This window comes from Oncorhynchus tshawytscha, linkage group LG27 (assembly GCF_018296145.1).
Source record: "Oncorhynchus tshawytscha isolate Ot180627B linkage group LG27, Otsh_v2.0, whole genome shotgun sequence".
Classification (NCBI taxonomy): domain Eukaryota; kingdom Metazoa; phylum Chordata; class Actinopteri; order Salmoniformes; family Salmonidae; genus Oncorhynchus; species Oncorhynchus tshawytscha.
Genome location: NC_056455.1, coordinates 18567887 through 18587742, shown reverse-complemented (window position 1 = coordinate 18587742; position 19856 = coordinate 18567887). Strand labels below are relative to the sequence as shown.

The following is a 19856-nucleotide window of genomic DNA, read 5'->3' as shown; positions in this document are numbered from 1 at the left end:
AATCTGTCTTAGAAAAACCTCTGGAGGTTAATTCCTTTCTCAGAGCAGAGTGCTTTACTGGCATGGCAGCCAAATCCATACAGAAAGAATGCATCAAGCTTTAAAACGGACATCTCAACAGCAGAGCAGTTTAGCCAAAGTGACGTGATATATAGAGCATACTGTATCACCGTGGAGGAAAAACGCCTCTATCAACAGAAAGACTGCTGCTGCCACTGCTGCTGTGGGTGTCTCCAGGGGATGAGAGGTGCGTGTAGAGAAATATGACACACACACACACGTGTCTCACCGCACGCACATTTGCTCAGGTACACACTCACTCACACATGCAAACATCCAGGAATCTGAACCTACGATAATGAGTGTGATAATGAAGTTTGGGCATTGGTTTGGAATGAGCTAAATTACAAGTTAGGAGTGTTCTGTCCTAAGGACTGGTCATAGAGCATCACTGGCCTCTTTCTTGCCAGTCTTCAAACATGTCTGTCAGGGACACGTCTGTCAGGGACAGGTCTGTCAGGGACACGTCTGTCAGGGACATGTCTGTCAGGGACACGACTGTCAGGGACACGTCTGTCAGGGACAGGTCTGTCAGGGACAGGTCTGTCAGGGACACGTCTGTCAGGGACACGTCTGTCAGGGACAGGTCTGTCAGGGACACATCTGTCAGGGACAGGTCTGTCAGGGACACGTCTGTCAGGAACACGTCTGTCAGGGACACGTCTGTCAGGGACACGTCTGTCAAGGACAGGTCTGTCAGGGACACGTCTGCCAGGGACACGTCTGTCAGGGACACATCTGTCAAGGACAGGTCTGTCAGGGACACGTCTGTCAGGGATACGTCTGTCAGGGACACGTCTTTCAGGGACACGTCTGTCAGGGACACGTCTGTCAAGGACAGGTCTGTCAGGGACACGTCTATCAGGGACACGTCTGTCAAGGACACGTCTGTCAAGGACAGGTCTGTCAGGGACACGTCTGTCAGGGACACGTCTGTCAAGGACACGTCTGTCAGGTACACGTCTGTCAGGGACACGTCTGTCAGGTACACGTCTGTCAGGGACACGTCTGTCAGGGACACGTCTGTCAAGGACACGTCTGTCAGGTACACGTCTGTCAGGTACACGTCTGTCAGGGACACGTCTGTCAAGGACACGTCTGTCAGGTACACGTCTGTCAGGTACACGTCTGTCAGGGACACGTCTGTCAGGGACACGTCTGTCAAGGACACGTCTGTCAGGGACACGTCTGTCAAGGACACGTCTGTCAGGGACACGTCTGTCAAGGACACGTCTGTCAGGTACACGTCTGTCAGGGACACGTCTGTCAGGTACACGCCTGTCAGGTACACGTCTGTCAGGTACACGTCTGTCAGGGACACGTCTGTCAGGGACACGTCTGTCAAGGACACGTCTGTCAGGGACACGCTGTCAAGGACACGTCTGTCAGGGACACGTCTGTCAAGGACACGTCTGTCAGGTACACGTCTGTCAGGGACACGTCTGTCAAGGACACGTCTGTCAGGTACACGTCTGTCAGGGACACGTCTGTCAGGGACACGTCTGTCAAGGACACGTCTGTCAAGGACACGTCTATCAGGTACACGTCTGTCAGGGACACGTCTGTCAGGGACACGTCTGTCAAGGACAGGTCATTTACGTTTCCTTCCATTTAACACCTTATTTTGAAAATGTACATCTATATTTGTAATCTGACTTTGATGATGACACATGGCTTCTAATGACATGAAGGAATGAGAAAGTAAAGACCAGGGACAAGAGATGGATAGAATGGAAGGATGAAGGAAGAAAGAGGCAGAGAAAGAAGATAAACAGGGAGAGAGAGAGTAAAGGGGGGTGACGACTAAAGAGAGAGAACAGAATAGAGGGAAAGGGAGTAGGAGGCAGAGGGGGGAGTCACATCAAGGAAATGAAAAGCAAGGGAAGGAGAAAGAGAGGTGTGGGCGACTCGCCCTGAGAGACGGTAGTCATGGTAACATATGAAAATGAAGGGATGAAAGATGAATAGAGACTTTTGGTAAGAGAGGGCAAATACATAAAAACAAGCTGCTAATTAAATGTCACACTAAAAGTAAATGCAGAGCAGTTACTACACGAACACAGACTCAAAGGATGGTGAGGACTCTCCCTCTCTCCTATCTCTTTATATGGTGGCATGTCTGACCTGTAGTCAGCTGGGGTCACACAGCATCTAGGGTCAAGGGGACAGGGTCAGGGATCAACATGACAGATCCCTCCCAAATCTTGAATATGTCAATAAACAGATCTTGAGAAAAGGAATTAACAGGATAGATCCTTAAAGACGAGTGTGTATGTGTGGGTGTGCGATCAATAAGGCCAGTATTTCATGGTAAGTGTGTGTTTGTGTGCATGTGCTCTTAAAGGGGAAGATAAGTGTCATGTCAGTGCTTGTTCTAAAAGCGACAGAGTCTCAGTTTGGACAGTGGCTGCTGCTGTAGGCCAGGCTTTTAGTTTCTCTCTTCTCAATCCCATTAGCCTCTCTTCTACTCTACTTGTCCTCTTCCTATCTCACTTTTATATCCACTCTGTCTGTTTCTGACCTGTCCTTTCACATTCTGTCTCTCTCCTCCCCTCTCTCGCACTGTATCATCCCTGTCCTCTTTCATCCTCTCTCAGCCTCTCTCTCGCTCTGTGCTCTGCAGTGACAGTTAACAGAGGCAGCTGTTTACCGTCATTTATACATCAGTCATCCCTCGCTCTGGGGGTTCTCCACTCGGACACTCTCTCTCTCCGTCCACCATCACCCTCTTTTCCTCTATGTGATCAGATGATCAGGAGAGAAGTAATTCTGACTTATTATGACGGTCTGTGATCAGATGATCAGGAGAGAAGTAATTATGACTTATTATGACGGTCTGTGATCAGATGATCAGGAGAGAAATAATTATGACTTATTATGACGGTCTGTGATCAGATGATCAGGAGAGAAGTAATTATGACTTATTATGAGGGTCTGTGATCAGATGATCAGGAGAGAAGTTATGATTACTTATTATGATGGTCTGTGATCACTTGGAAGTATTAATTCCACACATATAATTATGGTAGAAATGTGAGAATTGCCCTGTTAATACTAGAATATTTACTGTACATAACATAGATATCAGTATGGCCAGTAAGATGCTATTACTCAGCTATTTTCAGCTATACTGATCATAGAGGGTTATCATTATCAGTGTTAGTCAAGCCAAAGACTCTTGTCCCAAAAACAACCATTCTCATTGAGGTGTATCTACATAAAGTCATACAGCATCATATCTCATGTCAGCCCAAGAAGTTGGCATGTACCTTCAGTCTATCATGGCTCCTGGCTGAGTATTCTGATTATTTGACCTAAAAAACATTATGTCCCTTGATAGCTTGAAATGCTGAGAAGTGCTTAAAATCCCTATTTGGACATTGCTGGGCCATCCTAGAGGAAAGCAGGCCTTATATAGCCTGGCCTACACTATATTTCAACTACCTGTATAAATAATGTGTAGATACAGCAGGCATTGCCATCTAGGCAGCTTCTACGGCCTAGTCCAGCCAAAGGACAAGGCAGTTGTCATTTTCTACAGTAAACACATTGGCAACTGTAAATGAAATCAAGAGGAAAGGGTCATCATAAATATAATGCCGCCTACAATTAACACGGTAGGTAGTAACCCCATAATAAGCCTACCATGAATAACTTGCAAATGAGAGATGACTTGACTTACTACAGAACTTGAAATGGCCGGTAGCCTACGTAATGAGGCGTAGTCACTCACAGCCTCAAATTATGCGATGTCTAAACTCATTCTAGTAAAATATCATGGGCTGCCCACGGGTTGACAAAGACTAGCAACGCCACAGATAGGCTACAATGGAATGCTTCCCATCACAGTTGCCAACATTGCTACAGTTTTTAATTATTTTGTTGTTGTGTCACGTCGTTATATACGCCTACAGTACACACATGAAGGGAAATGATATTATCACGAAACCATGATTTGATCCTAACGAGGTGCTGCGCGCTATCACTCGTCCGGACACCATGGCACATACGCCGTGTCCCTTTGGCGGTGGGCCGAGCCACAGTGGTCTGTCCCCATCGCACCACGCGTCTCCTCGCCTCCAGCAACACCCCCTCTCCTCCTCACACACTGCCTCTACCTTCCCCTCCCATCCCGGGGCTCTGCTCGGCTCTCTCTCCCCTCTCTACCACACATATACATCAGTATGTCTTTAGCACCGGTAGCGCTATACAGTCAGCGAGCAGAGAAGCCGGTTTAGTATTCCGAGCACAGGGGAAGAGAGGGAGGGAGGGGAGAGTGAAATACAAAGAAAAAACGAGGGTGAGAAGACAGAAAACACATTCCAAGACAAGAAAATAGGAAAGGATGAGAGGGGAGCGGCGAGATACCATATTGTTCATTTCTCCCTCTCAGTCTACCCCTCCGCCTTATTCTTCCATCCCAGGTGCAGTATTTGAGCCCATTTTCCTGTCTTGGGGTAGAGGGCGGAATGTTGATTTTTAACGCGTCGCATCTGAAAAATAGGCTGGTGTTTAGATGAAAAGGGCAGGTAGGAGAAAGAGCAGTCTCGGATACAACATAGAGGTATGATGATATTTAATTGTTGTCATTTAAATACACGCCTATGTGTCGTTATATAGGTTAGGCTACTCACCATAATATCCTGTGTGATCTTGTGTCACCGTATGTGTTATAGTCTATCCATACTGTAGCTATGTGCCACCTAACTGACTGTATGTCTGTCCGGTTCAAAGATACATTTTATGCATATTTTGTGCAGTGATGTGCGAATGTAATCTATTCTAATTTAATGTATAGCCCATTGGTTCGAGCGTTATGGCATGCATATAGTAGCCTATGTAGCCCACACTGTAGGTTATCTCTCGCGCAAGTGTGCAGTGTGCATAGCATGTATGTGGGTTTATATGTCTGTCGGGATGTAAGCCATTGCTCTCAGATAAATCCAACTTTTGAATACATGTATAGGTGTATAGGGCGAAACACACACACACACACACACACACACACACACACACACACACACACACACACACACACACACACACACACACACACACATATCATGAATAAGACAGGGGAAACATGTAGGAGCTGAAACGAGTGTTATTCCCTCCACCCACACCCCCTTCACCCCCACCCCACCCCACCCCTCTCTCCTCTCCCTTCTCCCCCTCCCCCATCCAAGGCACAGTGGCTCTGGCTTTATGAGATAGACTTCCATAATTATGCAAATATGAATACGCTCATATGTAACCAAAGTCACAAGGATAGTCTCGATGGCTCACTGACTTTGGCGTAAATGTAAGTGAAGTATGAAGCGAGGGCTATCCACGTGCATTGTGTGGGTGGTGAGAATGTTGCCATCTTAGTATTGGACCAGTGAGCTGCTCTGCATATATGGATGTGCAGCTTCTTCCACCGGCTCTATTCTGCACAGGAAGAGAGCGGAACCAGTATCCCAGGGTTCCTCACTGGCCTCTCACTCAGCTTGGTGCTCGCGCTGTGTTTCCTGTGTGATGTTATAGATAATTTAGACACTCGCGGGAGCAGGCCTGGAGCAGCAGAGAGCCCTGCATGCAGCTCAGCAGACTTCAGTGTGTGTGTGTGTGTGTGTGTGTGTGTGTGTGTGTGTGTGTGTGTGTGTGTGTGTGTGTGTGTGTGTGTGTGTGTGTGTGTGTGTGTGTGTGTGTGTGTGTGTGTGTGTGTGTGTGTGTGTGTGCGTGCGTGTGTGTGTGGGTGTGTGTGTGTGTTTATGTGATGATGTATGGACATAAACAGAATATTGAAACCTCCAACGTCGAATAGTTGTACTAAAAGCTTGCCTATGGGCTGTTACAGGCCAGCCTGGAGTAACCTAAAGGCTGAGTCGCAGGCAGCAAAGCTATTACCTTTAGTCAATAGACATTAATACAAGGTCTTCAATCTTGGCCTTGTATTTCTAGTGCCATCTCACAGCCAAATACAGGAGGCAGTCCTCTTATGTAGCGGTAAAGGTATTTGGTAGTATCTATTTACCCTAGTGCATCAGTTTGACACAGTTGGATGAGCAGAGAGCACAGATGATATTGACCCAGACAGACATGACGCTGTGATGCACTGGCCTCGATAGGTAGGAAGTGATGCAAAGGTCCATGCCAGTGCTATTGAGCAAAGGTCATGACCTCTGTGTGAGTCACGGAGGACCTTGCATCCAGGGACTTCATGTCTTAAAGGATGAGTCTTGAGGTCGGAAGTGATAGTGCGCTTATAACACAAGTCCATGGAATACAGTAGAACAGACAGCACAGAACTGAGGAGAGGATGGTAGAGTAGAGGAGAGGATGGTAGAGTAGAGGATGGTAGAGTAGAGGAGAGGATGGTAGAGTAGAGGAGAGGATGGTAGAGTAGAGGAGAGGATGGTAGAGTAGAGGATGGTAGAGTAGAGGAGAGGATGGTAGAGTAGAGGAGAGGATGGTAGAGTAGAGGAGAGGATGGTAGAGGAGGGGATGGTAGAGGAGAGTAGAGTAGAGTAGTGGATGGTAGAGTAGAGGAGAGGATGGTAGAGTAGAGGAGAGGATGGTAGAGTAGAGTAGAGGATGGTAGAGTAGAGGAGAGGATGGTAGAGTAGAGGAGAGTAGAGTAGAGTAGTGGATGGTAGAGTAGAGGAGAGGATGGTAGAGTAGAGTAGAGTAGAGGATGGTAGAGTAGAGTAGAGGATGGTAGAGTAGAGGAGAGGATGGTAGAGTAGAGTAGAGGATGGTAGAGTGGAGGAGAGGATGGTAGAGGAGAGGATGGTAGAGTAGAGGAGAGGATGGTAGAGGAGAGTAGAGGATGGTAGAGTAGAGGAGAAGATGGTAGAGTAGAGGAGAGGATGGTAGAGTAGAGTAAAGAATGATAGAGTAGAGGAGAAGATGGTAGAGTAGAGGAGAAGATGGTAGAGTAGAGGAGAGGATGGTAGAGTAGAGGAGAGGATGGTAGAGTAGAGTAGAGGATGGTAGAGTAGAGGAGAGGATGGTAGAGTAGAGGAGAGGATGGTAGAGTAGAGGAGAGGATGGTAGAGTAGAGGAGAGGATGGTAGAGTAGAGGAGAGGATGGTAGAGTAGAGGAGAGGATGGTAGAGTAGAGGAGAGGATGGTAGAGTAGAGGAGAGGATGGTAGAGTAGAGGAGAGGATGGTAGAGTAGAGGATGGTAGAGTAGAGGAGAAGATGGTAGAGTAGAGGATGGTAGAGTAGAGGAGAAGATGGTAGAGTAGAGGATGGTAGAGTAGAGTAGAGTAGAGTAGAGGATGGTAGAGTAGAGGATGGTAGAGTAGAGTAGAGGATGGTAGAGTAGAGGAGAAGATGGTAGAGTAGAGGATGGTAGAGTAGAGGAGAAGAAGGTAGAGTAGAGGAGAAGATGGTAGAGTAGAGGATGGTAGAGTAGAGGAGAGGATGGTAGAGTAGAGGAGAAGATGGTAGAATAGAGGATGGTAGAGTAGAGGAGAGGATGGTAGAGTAGAGGAGAAGATGGTAGAATAGAGGATGGTAGAGTAGAGGAGAAGATGGTAGAGTAGAGGAGAAGATGGTAGAATAGAGGATGGTAGAGTAGAGGAGAAGATGGTAGAGTAGAGGATGGTAGAGTAGAGTAGAGGATGGTAGAGTAGAGGAGAGGATGGTAGAGTAGAGGAGAAGATGGTTGAGTAGAGGAGAAGATGGTAGAGTAGAGGATGGTAGAGTAGAGGAGAGGATGGTAGAGTAGAGGAGAGGATGGTAGAGTAGAGGAGAAGATGGTTGAGTAGAGGATGGTAGAGTAGAGGAGAAGATGGTAGAGTAGAGGAGAGGATGGTAGAGTAGAGGAGAAGATGGTAGAGTAGAGGAGAGGATGTAGAGTAGAGGAGAAGATGGTAGAGTAGAGGAGAAGATGGTAGAGTAGAGGATGGTAGAGTAGAGTAGAGGATGGTAGAGTAGAGGAGAGGATGGTAGAGTAGAGGAGAAGATGGTAGAGTAGAGGATGGTAGAGTAGAGGAGAGGATGGTAGAGTAGAGGAGAGGATGGTAGAGTAGAGGAGAAGATGGTAGAGTAGAGGAGAGGATGTAGAGTAGAGGAGAAGATGGTAGAGTAGAGGAGAAGATGGTAGAGTAGAGGATGGTAGAGTAGAGTAGAGGATGGTAGAGTAGAGGAGAGGATGGTAGAGTAGAGGAGAAGATGGTTGAGTAGAGGATGGTAGAGTAGAGGAGAGGATGGTAGATTAGAGGAGAAGATGGTAGAGTAGAGGATGGTAGAGTAGAGGAGAGGATGGTAGAGTAGAGGATGGTAGAGTAGAGGAGAAGAAGGTAGAGTAGAGGAGAAGATGGTAGAGTAGAGGATGGTAGAGTAGAGGAGAGGATGGTAGAGTAGAGGAGAGGATGGTAGAATAGAGGAGAGGATGGTAGAGTAGAGGAGAAGATGGTAGAGTAGAGGATGGTAGAGTAGAGGAGAGGATGGTAGAGTAGAGGAGAGGATGGTAGAGTAGAGGAGAGGATGGTAGAATAGAGGAGAGGATGGTAGAATAGAGGAGAGGATGGTAGAGTAGAGGAGAGGATGGTAGAGTAGAGGAGAAGATGGTAGAGGAGAGGATGGTAGAATAGCGGAGAAGATGGTAGAGTAGAGGATGGTAGAGTAGAGGAGAGGATGGTAGAGTAGAGGAGAGGATGGTAGAGTAGAGGAGAGGATGGTAGAATAGAGGAGAGGATGGTAGAATAGAGGAGAGGATGGTAGAGTAGAGGAGAGGATGGTAGAGTAGAGGAGAAGATGGTTGAGTAGAGGATGGTAAAGTAGAGGAGAGGATGGTAGAGTAGAGGAGAAGATGGTAGAGTAGAGGAGAGGATGGTAGAATAGAGGAGAGGATGGTAGAGTAGAGGAGAGGATGGTAGAGTAGAGGATGGTAGAGTAGAGTAGAGGATGGTAGAGTAGAGGATAGGATGGTAGAGTAGAGGAGAAGATGGTTGAGTAGAGGAGAAGATGGTAGAGTAGAGGATGGTAGAGTAGAGGAGAGGATGGTAGAGTAGAGGAGAGGATGGTAGAGTAGAGGAGAAGATGGTTGAGTAGAGGATGGTAGAGTAGAGGAGAGGATGGTAGAGTAGAGGATGGTAGAATAGAGGAGAGGATGGTAGAGTAGAGGAGAAGATGGTAGAGTAGAGGATGGTAGAGTAGAGGAGAAGATGGTAGAGTAGAGGATGGTAGAGTAGAGGAGAAGATGGTAGAGTAGAGGATGGTAGAGTAGAGGAGAAGATGGTTGAGTAGAGGAGAAGATGGTAGAGTAGAGGATGGTAGAGTAGAGGAGAAGAAGGTAGAGTAGAGGATGGTAGAGTAGAGTAGAGGATGGTAGAGTAGAGGAGAGGATGGTAGAGTAGAGTAGAGGAGAAGATGGTAGAGTAGAGGATGGTAGAGTAGAGGAGAGGAGAGGATGGTAGAGTAGAAGAGAAGATGGTAGAGTAGAGTAGAGGAGAGGATGGTAGAGTAGAGTAGAGGAGAAGATGGTAGAGTAGAGGATGGTAGAGTAGAGGAGAAGATGGTAGAGTAGAGGATGGTAGAGTAGAGGAGAAGATGGTTGAGTAGAGGAGAAGATGGTAGAGTAGAGGATGGTAGAGTAGAGGAGAAGAAGGTAGAGTAGAGGATGGTAGAGTAGAGTAGAGGATGGTAGAGTAGAGGAGAGGATGGTAGAGTAGAGTAGAGGAGAAGATGGTAGAGTAGAGGATGGTAGAGTAGAGGAGAGGAGAGGATGGTAGAGTAGAAGAGAAGATGGTAGAGTAGAGTAGAGGAGAGGATGGTAGAGTAGAGTAGAGGAGAAGATGGTAGAGTAGAGGATGGTAGAGTAGAGGAGAGGAGAGGATGGTAGAGTAGAAGAGAAGATGGTAGAGTAGAGGAGAAGATGGTAGAGGATGGTAGAGTAGAGGAGAAGATGGTAGAGTAGAGGAGAAGATGGTAGAGTAGAGTAGAGGATGGTAGAGGAGAGTAGAGGATGGTAGAGGAGAGGAGAAGATGGTAGAGTAGAGGAGAAGATGGTAGAGTAGAGGAGAAGATGGTAGAGTAGAGGAGAGGATGGTAGAGTAGAGGAGAAGATGGTAGAGTAGAGGAGAAGATGGTAGAGTAGAGGAGAAGATGGTAGAGTAGAGTAGAGAAGGGCAGTATACTAAAGAGCTGAAGAGAACAGAGCTGTGCTTTTTAAAGTGAGGTATTGAAATAGAAAACTTTACAATCATATTATTATGAAAATGCATTATGTGAAATTAATCAAACACTCTGCATACGGTGGAATATCCTGTTGCTTTTTAAGCTACTAGATGTGTAACATCATAATAGGTCATCTTTCCTCAGGAGAAACCAAAACGTTCCTGAAAGTAATGAGAGGTAGATTTGAGATGACTACAGGTAAAAGATCACAAAAAGAAGAGGGAGCTAATAGAAAAGAATCACATCAGCTTCATTGAGATGCGGCTGAAACATCCCATTAGTTGTACCTCATGGATTACCTCTCTTTGTCTCTTCTTGCATTGTGCAAATTTCCACCCATTTTCTCTATCAAACACATAGGTTGTCGTTTTTCAGACAAAGCGTTACTTCGAATAGCAAAGGAATTCTGTTAAAAGGTAACAGTTGCTGAGCCTGTAGAGTGAAAGTCAGTCGTGCATATGAGAAGGAGACGATGAAATCTTCTAAACCCATCCAAATGTTTGATTGAACTCTGAAAGTAATCCAAACTGCTTCGCCCTTTGGTCGAATTCACCACTTCTGTTGCGGTGAAAGGAAAAGTGAAGTCCCTCAAGAAAGACTGACGTCTGATGTGAAATAATGTGCAATATTTCAAAGGACGTGCTGACATTACCATAATCTCTGCATAATAGTCGCTACACAGCAGGTAATGTGATATTATACTAATTTTGACATAATGCAAAGCTGTGATGTTGAACGTATTCTGTATGAGAGACATACTGTGTCAGGCTCAGGTGTGATGCCTTCCTCTGAAGAGGAAACCCAGTGAATGAGCTGAGATTTACGCTCCTCTCCTATGATCCCCTGTGTGTGAAATACGTGCTTTTTGGGTTTCAATGTGTCACAGTTCACACCTCTCCTCCCCTTCTTCCTTTTCGGCTTTTCTTAACAAACTGGCACAACCTCAGAGATTCATCACACTCTAGAGAGAGAAAAGGCCAGAGAGCATGCCCAGAATCAGTTGTCCCAAAGCAAATACAAGCCTCATCCATTATAGGCCCAAAGAAACATCTGGCCTAAAACCAGTGCTTAGGTGCACTTTCAGTCAACATCATTCATCACATGTTAAATGTGTTTAGCTGGAGGGGGTCTCTGATTGGACAGTGACTTTACTAACCATCTGTTTCTTCCCATAAGATTGGGCAGTAGCCTTGGTTATCCGTCTCTGACCTTAGTGGGCGCCTGGCTGCTCTCTGCTACATGATTGGACAGTGACCTTACTGGTGCCAGATTAATGTTTTGTGATTGGAACGTGACCTTCCTGGTTCCCGAGTCCATGTTGGGTGTTTGAGCAGTGAATTTACTTGCAATGCAGCCACCATTTTGAGATTGGACAGTGACCTCACACTGCTTACCTATTCACTGTTGCTTGATTGGACAGTGACCTTCCTGGTTGCCTTGTCTGTCTATTGTGATTGGACAGAGCACGTCCTTGGTTTTCCAGTCTCTGTAGTGTGATTAGACAAATACCTTCCCTGCTGTCCCGTCGCTGTAGTGCGATTGGACAGTGACCTTCCTGGTTGACCGGTCTCTGTTGGTGTATTGGTTGCCTAAGGTTATTGATTTAAAACAGGGCAGCAGTCAATGGAATGTCTGTGGGAGGTTTGTGTTCCTTTGTGGCTGTGAGCGTCTCGGTATAGAGTGTTGTATGGAGGAAGAGATGAGTCTCTACGTGTCTGAAGGCATATTTATCAGTATATAATGAGGCTCTGTAAATATTTTGCTTCTAGTAAATTGCACAGCCAGACCTTGATTACTATTGTTGCTATGTCACCAACACTGCCTCCTGCTCCATTCCATTCCTTTCTACTTACCTTTCATCTCCTCCTCTCCCTCCTTTCATCTAATGTCCATATCGCTCCTTTCTCTCCCCTCTTTCTCATACCATCTCATTCTCTCTCACAGACACATCCATACACATTCTCTTTCTCATAGCATCTCATTCTCTCTCACAGACACATCCATACACATTCTCTTTCTCATACCATCTCATTCTCTTTCACAGACACATCCATACACATTCTCTTTCACATACCATCTCATTCTCTCTCACAGACACATCCATACACATTCTCTTTCTCATACCATCTCATTCTCTTTCACAGACACATCCATACACATTCTCTTTCACATACCATCTCATTCTCTCTCACAGACACATCCATACACATTCTCTTTCTCATACCATCTCATTCTCTCTCACAGACACATCCATACACATTCTCTTTCTCATACCATCTCATTCTCTCTCACATACCATCTCATTCTCTCTCACAGACACATCCATACACATTCTCTTTCACATACCATCTCATTCTCTCTCACAGACACATCCATACACATTCTCTTTCTCATACCATCTCATTCTCTCTCACAGACACATCCATACACATTCTCTTTCACATACCATCTCATTCTCTCTCACAGACACATCCATACACATTCCCTTTCTCATACCATCCCATTCTCTTTCTCATACCATCTCATTCTCTCTCACAGACACATCCATACACATTCTCTTTCTCATACCATCCCATTCTCTTTCTCATACCATCTCATTCTCTCTCACAGACACATCCATACACATTCTCTTTCTCATACCATCTCATTCTCTCTCACAGACACATCCATACACATTCTCTTTCTCATAGCATCTCATTCTCTCTCACAGACACATCCATACACATTCTCTTTCTCATACCATCTCATTCGCTCTCACAGACACATCCATACACATTCTCTTTCTCATACCATCTCATTCTCTCTCACAGACACATCCATACACATTCTCTTTCTCATAGCATCTCATTCTCTCTCACAGACACATCCATACACATTCTCTTTCTCATACCATCTCATTCTCTCTCACAGACACATCCATACACATTCTCTTTCTCATAGCATCTCATTCTCTCTCACAGACACATCCATACACATTCTCTTTCTCTCCCCTCTCTTTTCCTCCCCCTGATGTTCTTGCTGCCATTTGAGAGGACCAGTTTGGTGCCAGACAGCCATTCCTCAGATTGAGATATGCTGGGTTTTAAAGTCACACTCAGAAAGATTTACTATCTCAGTCTGGGTGGAGGGGAGTGGAGCGGGGATACAGACTGGGGTGTTGGGTTGGGGGTAGCGTTTTAATACGCTAATCTCAGGCTAATTTTTTACAATGGAGCGAGCTGAGATGGACAGATAAATGGACCTTGTTGAGTCTGAGATTCCTTTCTGAACCTGTTCCAGATTAATTAGCCTAATATGCCTATCAGAAGTTTTCAGATAGAGAGAAAGAGTGTGTTTGAGAGAGAGAGAGAGAGAGAGAGAGATGAGGAAGGAGAAATGGCACCAACATGTCCTGTCCTGAGTCTTGTCCTGATTGAAACGTGTCTCTTCTTAATGCTGTGATGGATTGATGGATTGATGGCCAGGGAGATAGATGGACATATAAGCAACACTTTGCCAGGGAGGTTGTCAGTCACTGCACAAAGACTGATGCTGACATTTCACAGAGCCAGAATCATCAAATGATAAATAGATGTTCCTTTGGCCGAACCGGGTTCTCATTGGACAAGTGGGCCTACCTCTCGCTGATACAACGTCTCATTGGACGTTCTGGCAGCAGACACCTCACTGATGAGAAATCTTATTACAGTATGCCCAGCTATTACTGTGAATGTAGACATTCATTCATTTATGCATTTTTAGACATATTTCTGCCATATATCCCTGCAGACACACAGACTGTGAGAAAGGGAGAGAGCTATAGAGAACGAGAAAGTTGGGGCATTGACCTGCTTTTTGGAGACAGAATGAGTTCAAAACAAAGGGAGAATGTTAAGGAGCTCTGGAAATAGAGTTCTCTGAGAAAAGGACAAAGAGGACACAACGTCTGTCTGTATGTGCACTGAAACACTAACAGTCCTGGGATTTTACATTCTGTGTACTACTGAGAGCATCCAAACAACAAGAGACAAATTCAATGTAATACTCTTGTGTAACCATTGTAATAGAATCTCTATCACAATCTCTGTGGATTTTGTTCTTGACCTCATTCAGCAATGTGTTGTCATTGTCTTTCAGGTGATGTTGGAGCCATTTATAAGACATTCTATGAATCTAGGTTGGAGGAAAACCAGGAAAACTACTGCATTCCATTGAATCCGCTTGGAACTACATTACCCAGAGCTGAACCGTGCTCTAAATGTTGTTAGAGCTATCCCTATCTCTGTGACATTAGAAGAAGAAGAACACAAACTAGTATAAGGTTATGACTTTGTTGGAAGCATAACCAAGTGTTGTTCAGCTGTATCTTGGTGGAGAAGACATTTCAAACAGGACAGGGACTCCTAGGCTTTACAAACAACTCTAATACAGGTATGTTGACATAAAACATAAATAAAAATGTACCATAAACCAGGTTTCCATCCAACCATTAAACGCAAATGAATTACCTGACGTAAAAAAAAGTAAAGGCTGATGGAAACAGGAAATGTCCATTCAAATTCATAAATGTCCGACAGACAATTAGTCCATTCGACATGTTGGGATCTTTTTGTGTAACTTGGAGTCACACGATGACCTCCCACCACGACAGGGAAGAGCAGGAAAGGTTTACAGGCAGATCATGAACTTCACATGGTGGTTAAGTGCACGTTGGTCATGCAAATTTCCAAGAAGATAAATATCGAGGGTAGGCTATTATTTGAATTCTGGGGATATGATGATCGGTGGTTGGCTGCCAATTATCTTATCAGTGAACTTGTCTAGAGAGCATGCGCCAAAACCTGATTGGCCAAGTTTGCTATTTATCGCAACAGTTTTTGTGACAAAACCATCGGTACCCCGTTTAATTTACATGTTTTATCCGGTAAATGGGAATTTAACTACAAAAGTGATTTTTATCACACACAGACGTTTATCCACAATGGGTTAGTTTGATGGAATCTCACCTCTGGTGGGAAAATGCACATATTGTTTTATGCAGATTTGAGAATATTTGCATGAAAATCTGTCACAAATTGGTACACTGATAACAGTACCTATTTATACATCGTCTTTCATCTTCTTTTTCCTAATCTTTTCCGTTCATTCCTCTCAGGAAAAGACAAAGGGGTGGGTTTGGCTCACACATTTATGGGCGTGTCAGTCATGGAGGGTCTCTGCTAGACTCCGCCTAAGTAAACACCGCCTGACAGAGCCCCTCCCCTTATTCCTGGATTGGTCCAATCTCCACCGGCCCCAACCATTTCTCCAGACCATCCAAGGAACGTGGCCGGATCGAACCTCTTCTCACCCAGGTGCCGTCCATTTGGTGAGGGCGGCGAGGGCTGTGCTGTGATTGGTTGACTGCGGGTGGGAGTGCAATGCGGATTGGAGGATGTCGGGGGACTGGGATGAAGACCACCTGTGTAAGAAGGCACTCACTCTGGTGGAGGAGTTGTGCTTACACTCCTCAGCGAAGGACAGCCATGAAGCCAGCTGCCGAGACTTCGTCTATATGATGAGGGGACAGCAGCACGAAACAGGTAACTGCATAGTAACATACAGTAACATACAGGAATCATTCACATACACTAACATACACTAACATACAGTAACATACAGGAATCACTCACATACACTAACATACAGTAACATACAGGGATCATTCACATACACTAACATACAGTAACATGCAGGAATCATTAACAACACAGTAACATACAGGAATCATTCACATACACTAACATACAGTAACATACAGGAATCATTCACATATACTAACATACAGGAATCATTCACATACACTAACATACACTAACATACAGGAATCATTCATATACACTAGCATACAGGAATCATTCACATACACTAACATACAGTAACATACAGGAATCATTCACATACACTAACATACAGTAACATACAGGAATCATTCACATACACTAACATACACTAACATACAGTAACATACAGGAATCATTCACATACACTAACATACAGTAACATAGAGGAATCATGCACATACACTAACATACAGTAACATACAGGAATCATTCACATACACTAACATACAGTAACATACAGGAATCATTCACATACACGAACATACAGGAATCATTCACATACACTAACATACAGTAACATACAGGAATCATTCACATACACTAACATACAGGAATCATTCACATACACTAACATACAGGAACATACAGGAATCATTCACATACACTAACATACAGGAATCATTCACATACACTAACATACACTAACATACACTAACATACAGGAATCATTCACATACACCAAAATACAGTAATATACAGGAATCATTAACAACACACTAACATACAGGAATCATTCACATACATTAACATACCGTTACATACTTGAATCATTAACAACACAGTAACATACAGTAACATACAGGAATCATTCACTTACACTAACATACAGTAACATACAGGAATCATTCACATACACTAACATACAGTAACATACAGGAATCATTCACATACACTAACATACAGTAACATACAGGAATCATTCACATACACTAACATACAGTAACATACAGGAATCATTCACATACACTAACATACAGTAACATACAGGAATCATTCACATACACGAACATACAGGAATCATTCACATACACTAACATACAGTAACATACAGGAATCATTAACAACACAGTAGCACACAGTAACATACAGTAACATACAGGAATCGTTCACATACACTAACATACCGTTACATACTTGAATCATTAACATACACTAACATACAGGAATCATTCACATACACTAACATACCGTTACATACTTGAATCATTAACAACACAGTAACATACAGTAATCATTCACTTACACTAACATACAGTAACATACAGGAATCATTCACATACACTAACATACAGTAACATACAGGAATCATTCACATACACTAACATACACTAACATGCAGGAATCATTAACATACACTAACATACACTAACATACAGGAATCGTTCACATACACTAACATACAGGAATCATTCACATACACTAACATACAGTAACATACAAGAATCATTCACATACACTAACATACAGTAACATACAGGAATCAATCACATACACTAACATACAGTAACATACATGAATCATTAACAACACAGTAGCACACAGTAACATACAGTAACATACAGGAATCATTAACAACACAGTAACATACAGTAACATACAGGAATCATTAACAACACACTAACATACAGGAATCATTAACAACACAGTAACATACAGTAACATACAAGAATCATTACCAACACAGTAACATACAGGAATCATTAACAACACACTAACATACAGGAATCATTATAAACACACAGTGACATACAGAAACATACAGGAATAATTAACAACACACTAACATACAGGAATAATTAACAACACACTAACATACAGGAATCATTAACAACACAGTGACATACAGAAACATACATGAATCATTAACAACACACTAACATACAGGAATCATTATAAACACACAGTGACATACAGATATCATTAACAACACAGTGACATACAGAAACATACATGAATCATTAACAATACAGTAACATACAGGAATCATTAGCCATGTATAGGACATGGAGGTGTTTCTGTCCAAGTGACATTAGGAAAAAATCCCAGGAAAAACTCCTGGCCGTAGTAATGTGTATTGTGGGATAGAGCAGAATATCCTGAAGAAGAGTTATTATCTGGGTTCTGATGCCAGGGTTGCCCTGAGGGGCTGGCTAGCACTCCCACAACAAATCAGGGCACCTCCAGAACACTTTGAAATATTCATGAGACATTTCCAAATTGATAACGAAGGTCCAGCCCTCTGTTTATAGGGCAAACTAAAGAGTCCAAGTGCAATCCCAACCTGGCTAATTGTAAATATGGAGCATCGTCCCAGATCCTTTTGAATGAATTCTACACAGCAGAGTGGATGAGTGGTGGCGCTAGCTAGCTGCAGTCCCAGCAGCATTCTGGTCCTGTGTGGATTCTCATGGAGAGGTTTTGGAGCGGTGGCAGAAATGTGCAGTAGTGTAGATTAGAGGGGATGCGTGTGGATCAGTGTGCTGTAGTGTAGATTAGGCTGGATCTGCTGCATGGAGCACCTAGAGATTTGTGTGACACAGTGCAGGATGTCATCATGCAATGGGTTTGGTGGGAGGCGTTAGCGGCTAGCCTCTGGGTAATGACGTGATAAACCAAAGCAAGGGCCTCTGGGCAGTACAGGATCCGCCATCCGTCTCCTGTCTGTCAATCAATGGCTTGTGTAAGCAGGGTGGGTGTGAGCTGTTTGATGTTCTGCCTGAAAAACTCCCAGTCGGATACATCACTTACTGATTGACAGCCGGTGTCAATCTGCCCCATGCTGTGTTTCTGTCTCAGAAGAACCACCCCCGCCTGCCTCCGCCAAGCTACCCCCCCCACACACACACACACACACGCATGCACACGTTAATACTATGGGGCTGCCACACACACAAAAAAACATGCACAAACACACGTATGTAGAGACACACACACACTGTTATTCTCTCTCTCTACTGTCCTAAACCTCTCCCCTCTTTAGTTCTCTCTCTAAAACCTCGTTGTCTTGTTTGTCCTCCATCTCTCTCCATCATTCATTCTCTCATTCTTTCTCTCTCCATCACTATCTCTTTTTGTCTTCTTCTGTGGCGTGGCATGTTGGTAGATGGTGACTATATTAACCTGGCTGTATCCTTCTGGGTGAACTGGAGGTGTAGATGGAGAGGCTGAATGTGACCAGACAGCCAATATGTCTGTTTCAACATGGTTACCAATCTGTCTCTATCTGGCCCGCCCCTAGAGCCTCTCTCCTCTCCTCTCCCCCCTCTCTTCTCTCAGAATCTCCCTCTCTCTCTTATCATGCTCTACACCTATTCCCTCTGTCCTTATCTCTTCTTCCCTTTCCTTTCTCGCTCCCCCGCTCATTTTCTTTCCCACCATCTCTTTCGTTCCACCTCGCTTCTCTCCCTTAGGGCTCCTTTCCCCTTTCTCTCTCTCGCTCTCTCGCTCTCTCTCTCTCTCTCGCTCTCTCTCTCTCCATCTGTGTCATGTTCTCCACAGTGATACATCAATGCCCTCCCACCTCTCTCTCATTCTTTCTCTCCCTCTTGCTCTCCCCCTCTCCCTCTTTCTCTCTGATCATATCCTTTGAACAAGTGCTGATTAATGTCATACATAGACTGATGAATAATTGATGGAGGAGAGAGAGGCAAAATAAGACAGCATGTAAAAAGGCGAGCAATGGAGGATGTGAGAGAAGACTAAAGAAAGGGGGAAGAGATGGTGAGAGAGAGACAGAAGGAAGGCGTAGAGAATTCCAGGAGATGCACCCTAGGGGTAGAGGAGTGTCTCGCACTGGCTGCTGTTGTCTCATTTACTCATTTACTCTCAGTCTCGTTGTCAGTGAGTTATAGATATAGTTTCAATATCTTTTGAATGATTGAACAATGTTTGTGTCTTTGTCATGCCCACAAAGCCACTTCTGATTGAATCGAGGAAAGACAGAGCCAGGGAAAGGAAGGGAGAGGGTGAAGGAAAGATAGATA

General features: G+C 44.3%; 1 protein-coding gene across 1 annotated transcript in view; it reads left to right on the top strand.

Moving 5' to 3' along the window:
• Positions 1 to 4147: 4147 nt before the first annotated feature.
• LOC112259252 (synaptotagmin III) overlaps positions 4148 to 19856 on the top strand; it is a 41623-nt gene continuing 25914 nt past the window's right edge. The window contains exons 1-3 of the mRNA XM_042307582.1: positions 4148 to 4484; positions 14348 to 14641; positions 15366 to 15792. Of these exons, the coding sequence (XP_042163516.1) occupies positions 15645 to 15792 (148 nt within the window). The 5' untranslated portion in view covers positions 4148 to 4484; positions 14348 to 14641; positions 15366 to 15644. The remainder of the gene's footprint in view (positions 4485 to 14347; positions 14642 to 15365; positions 15793 to 19856) is intronic.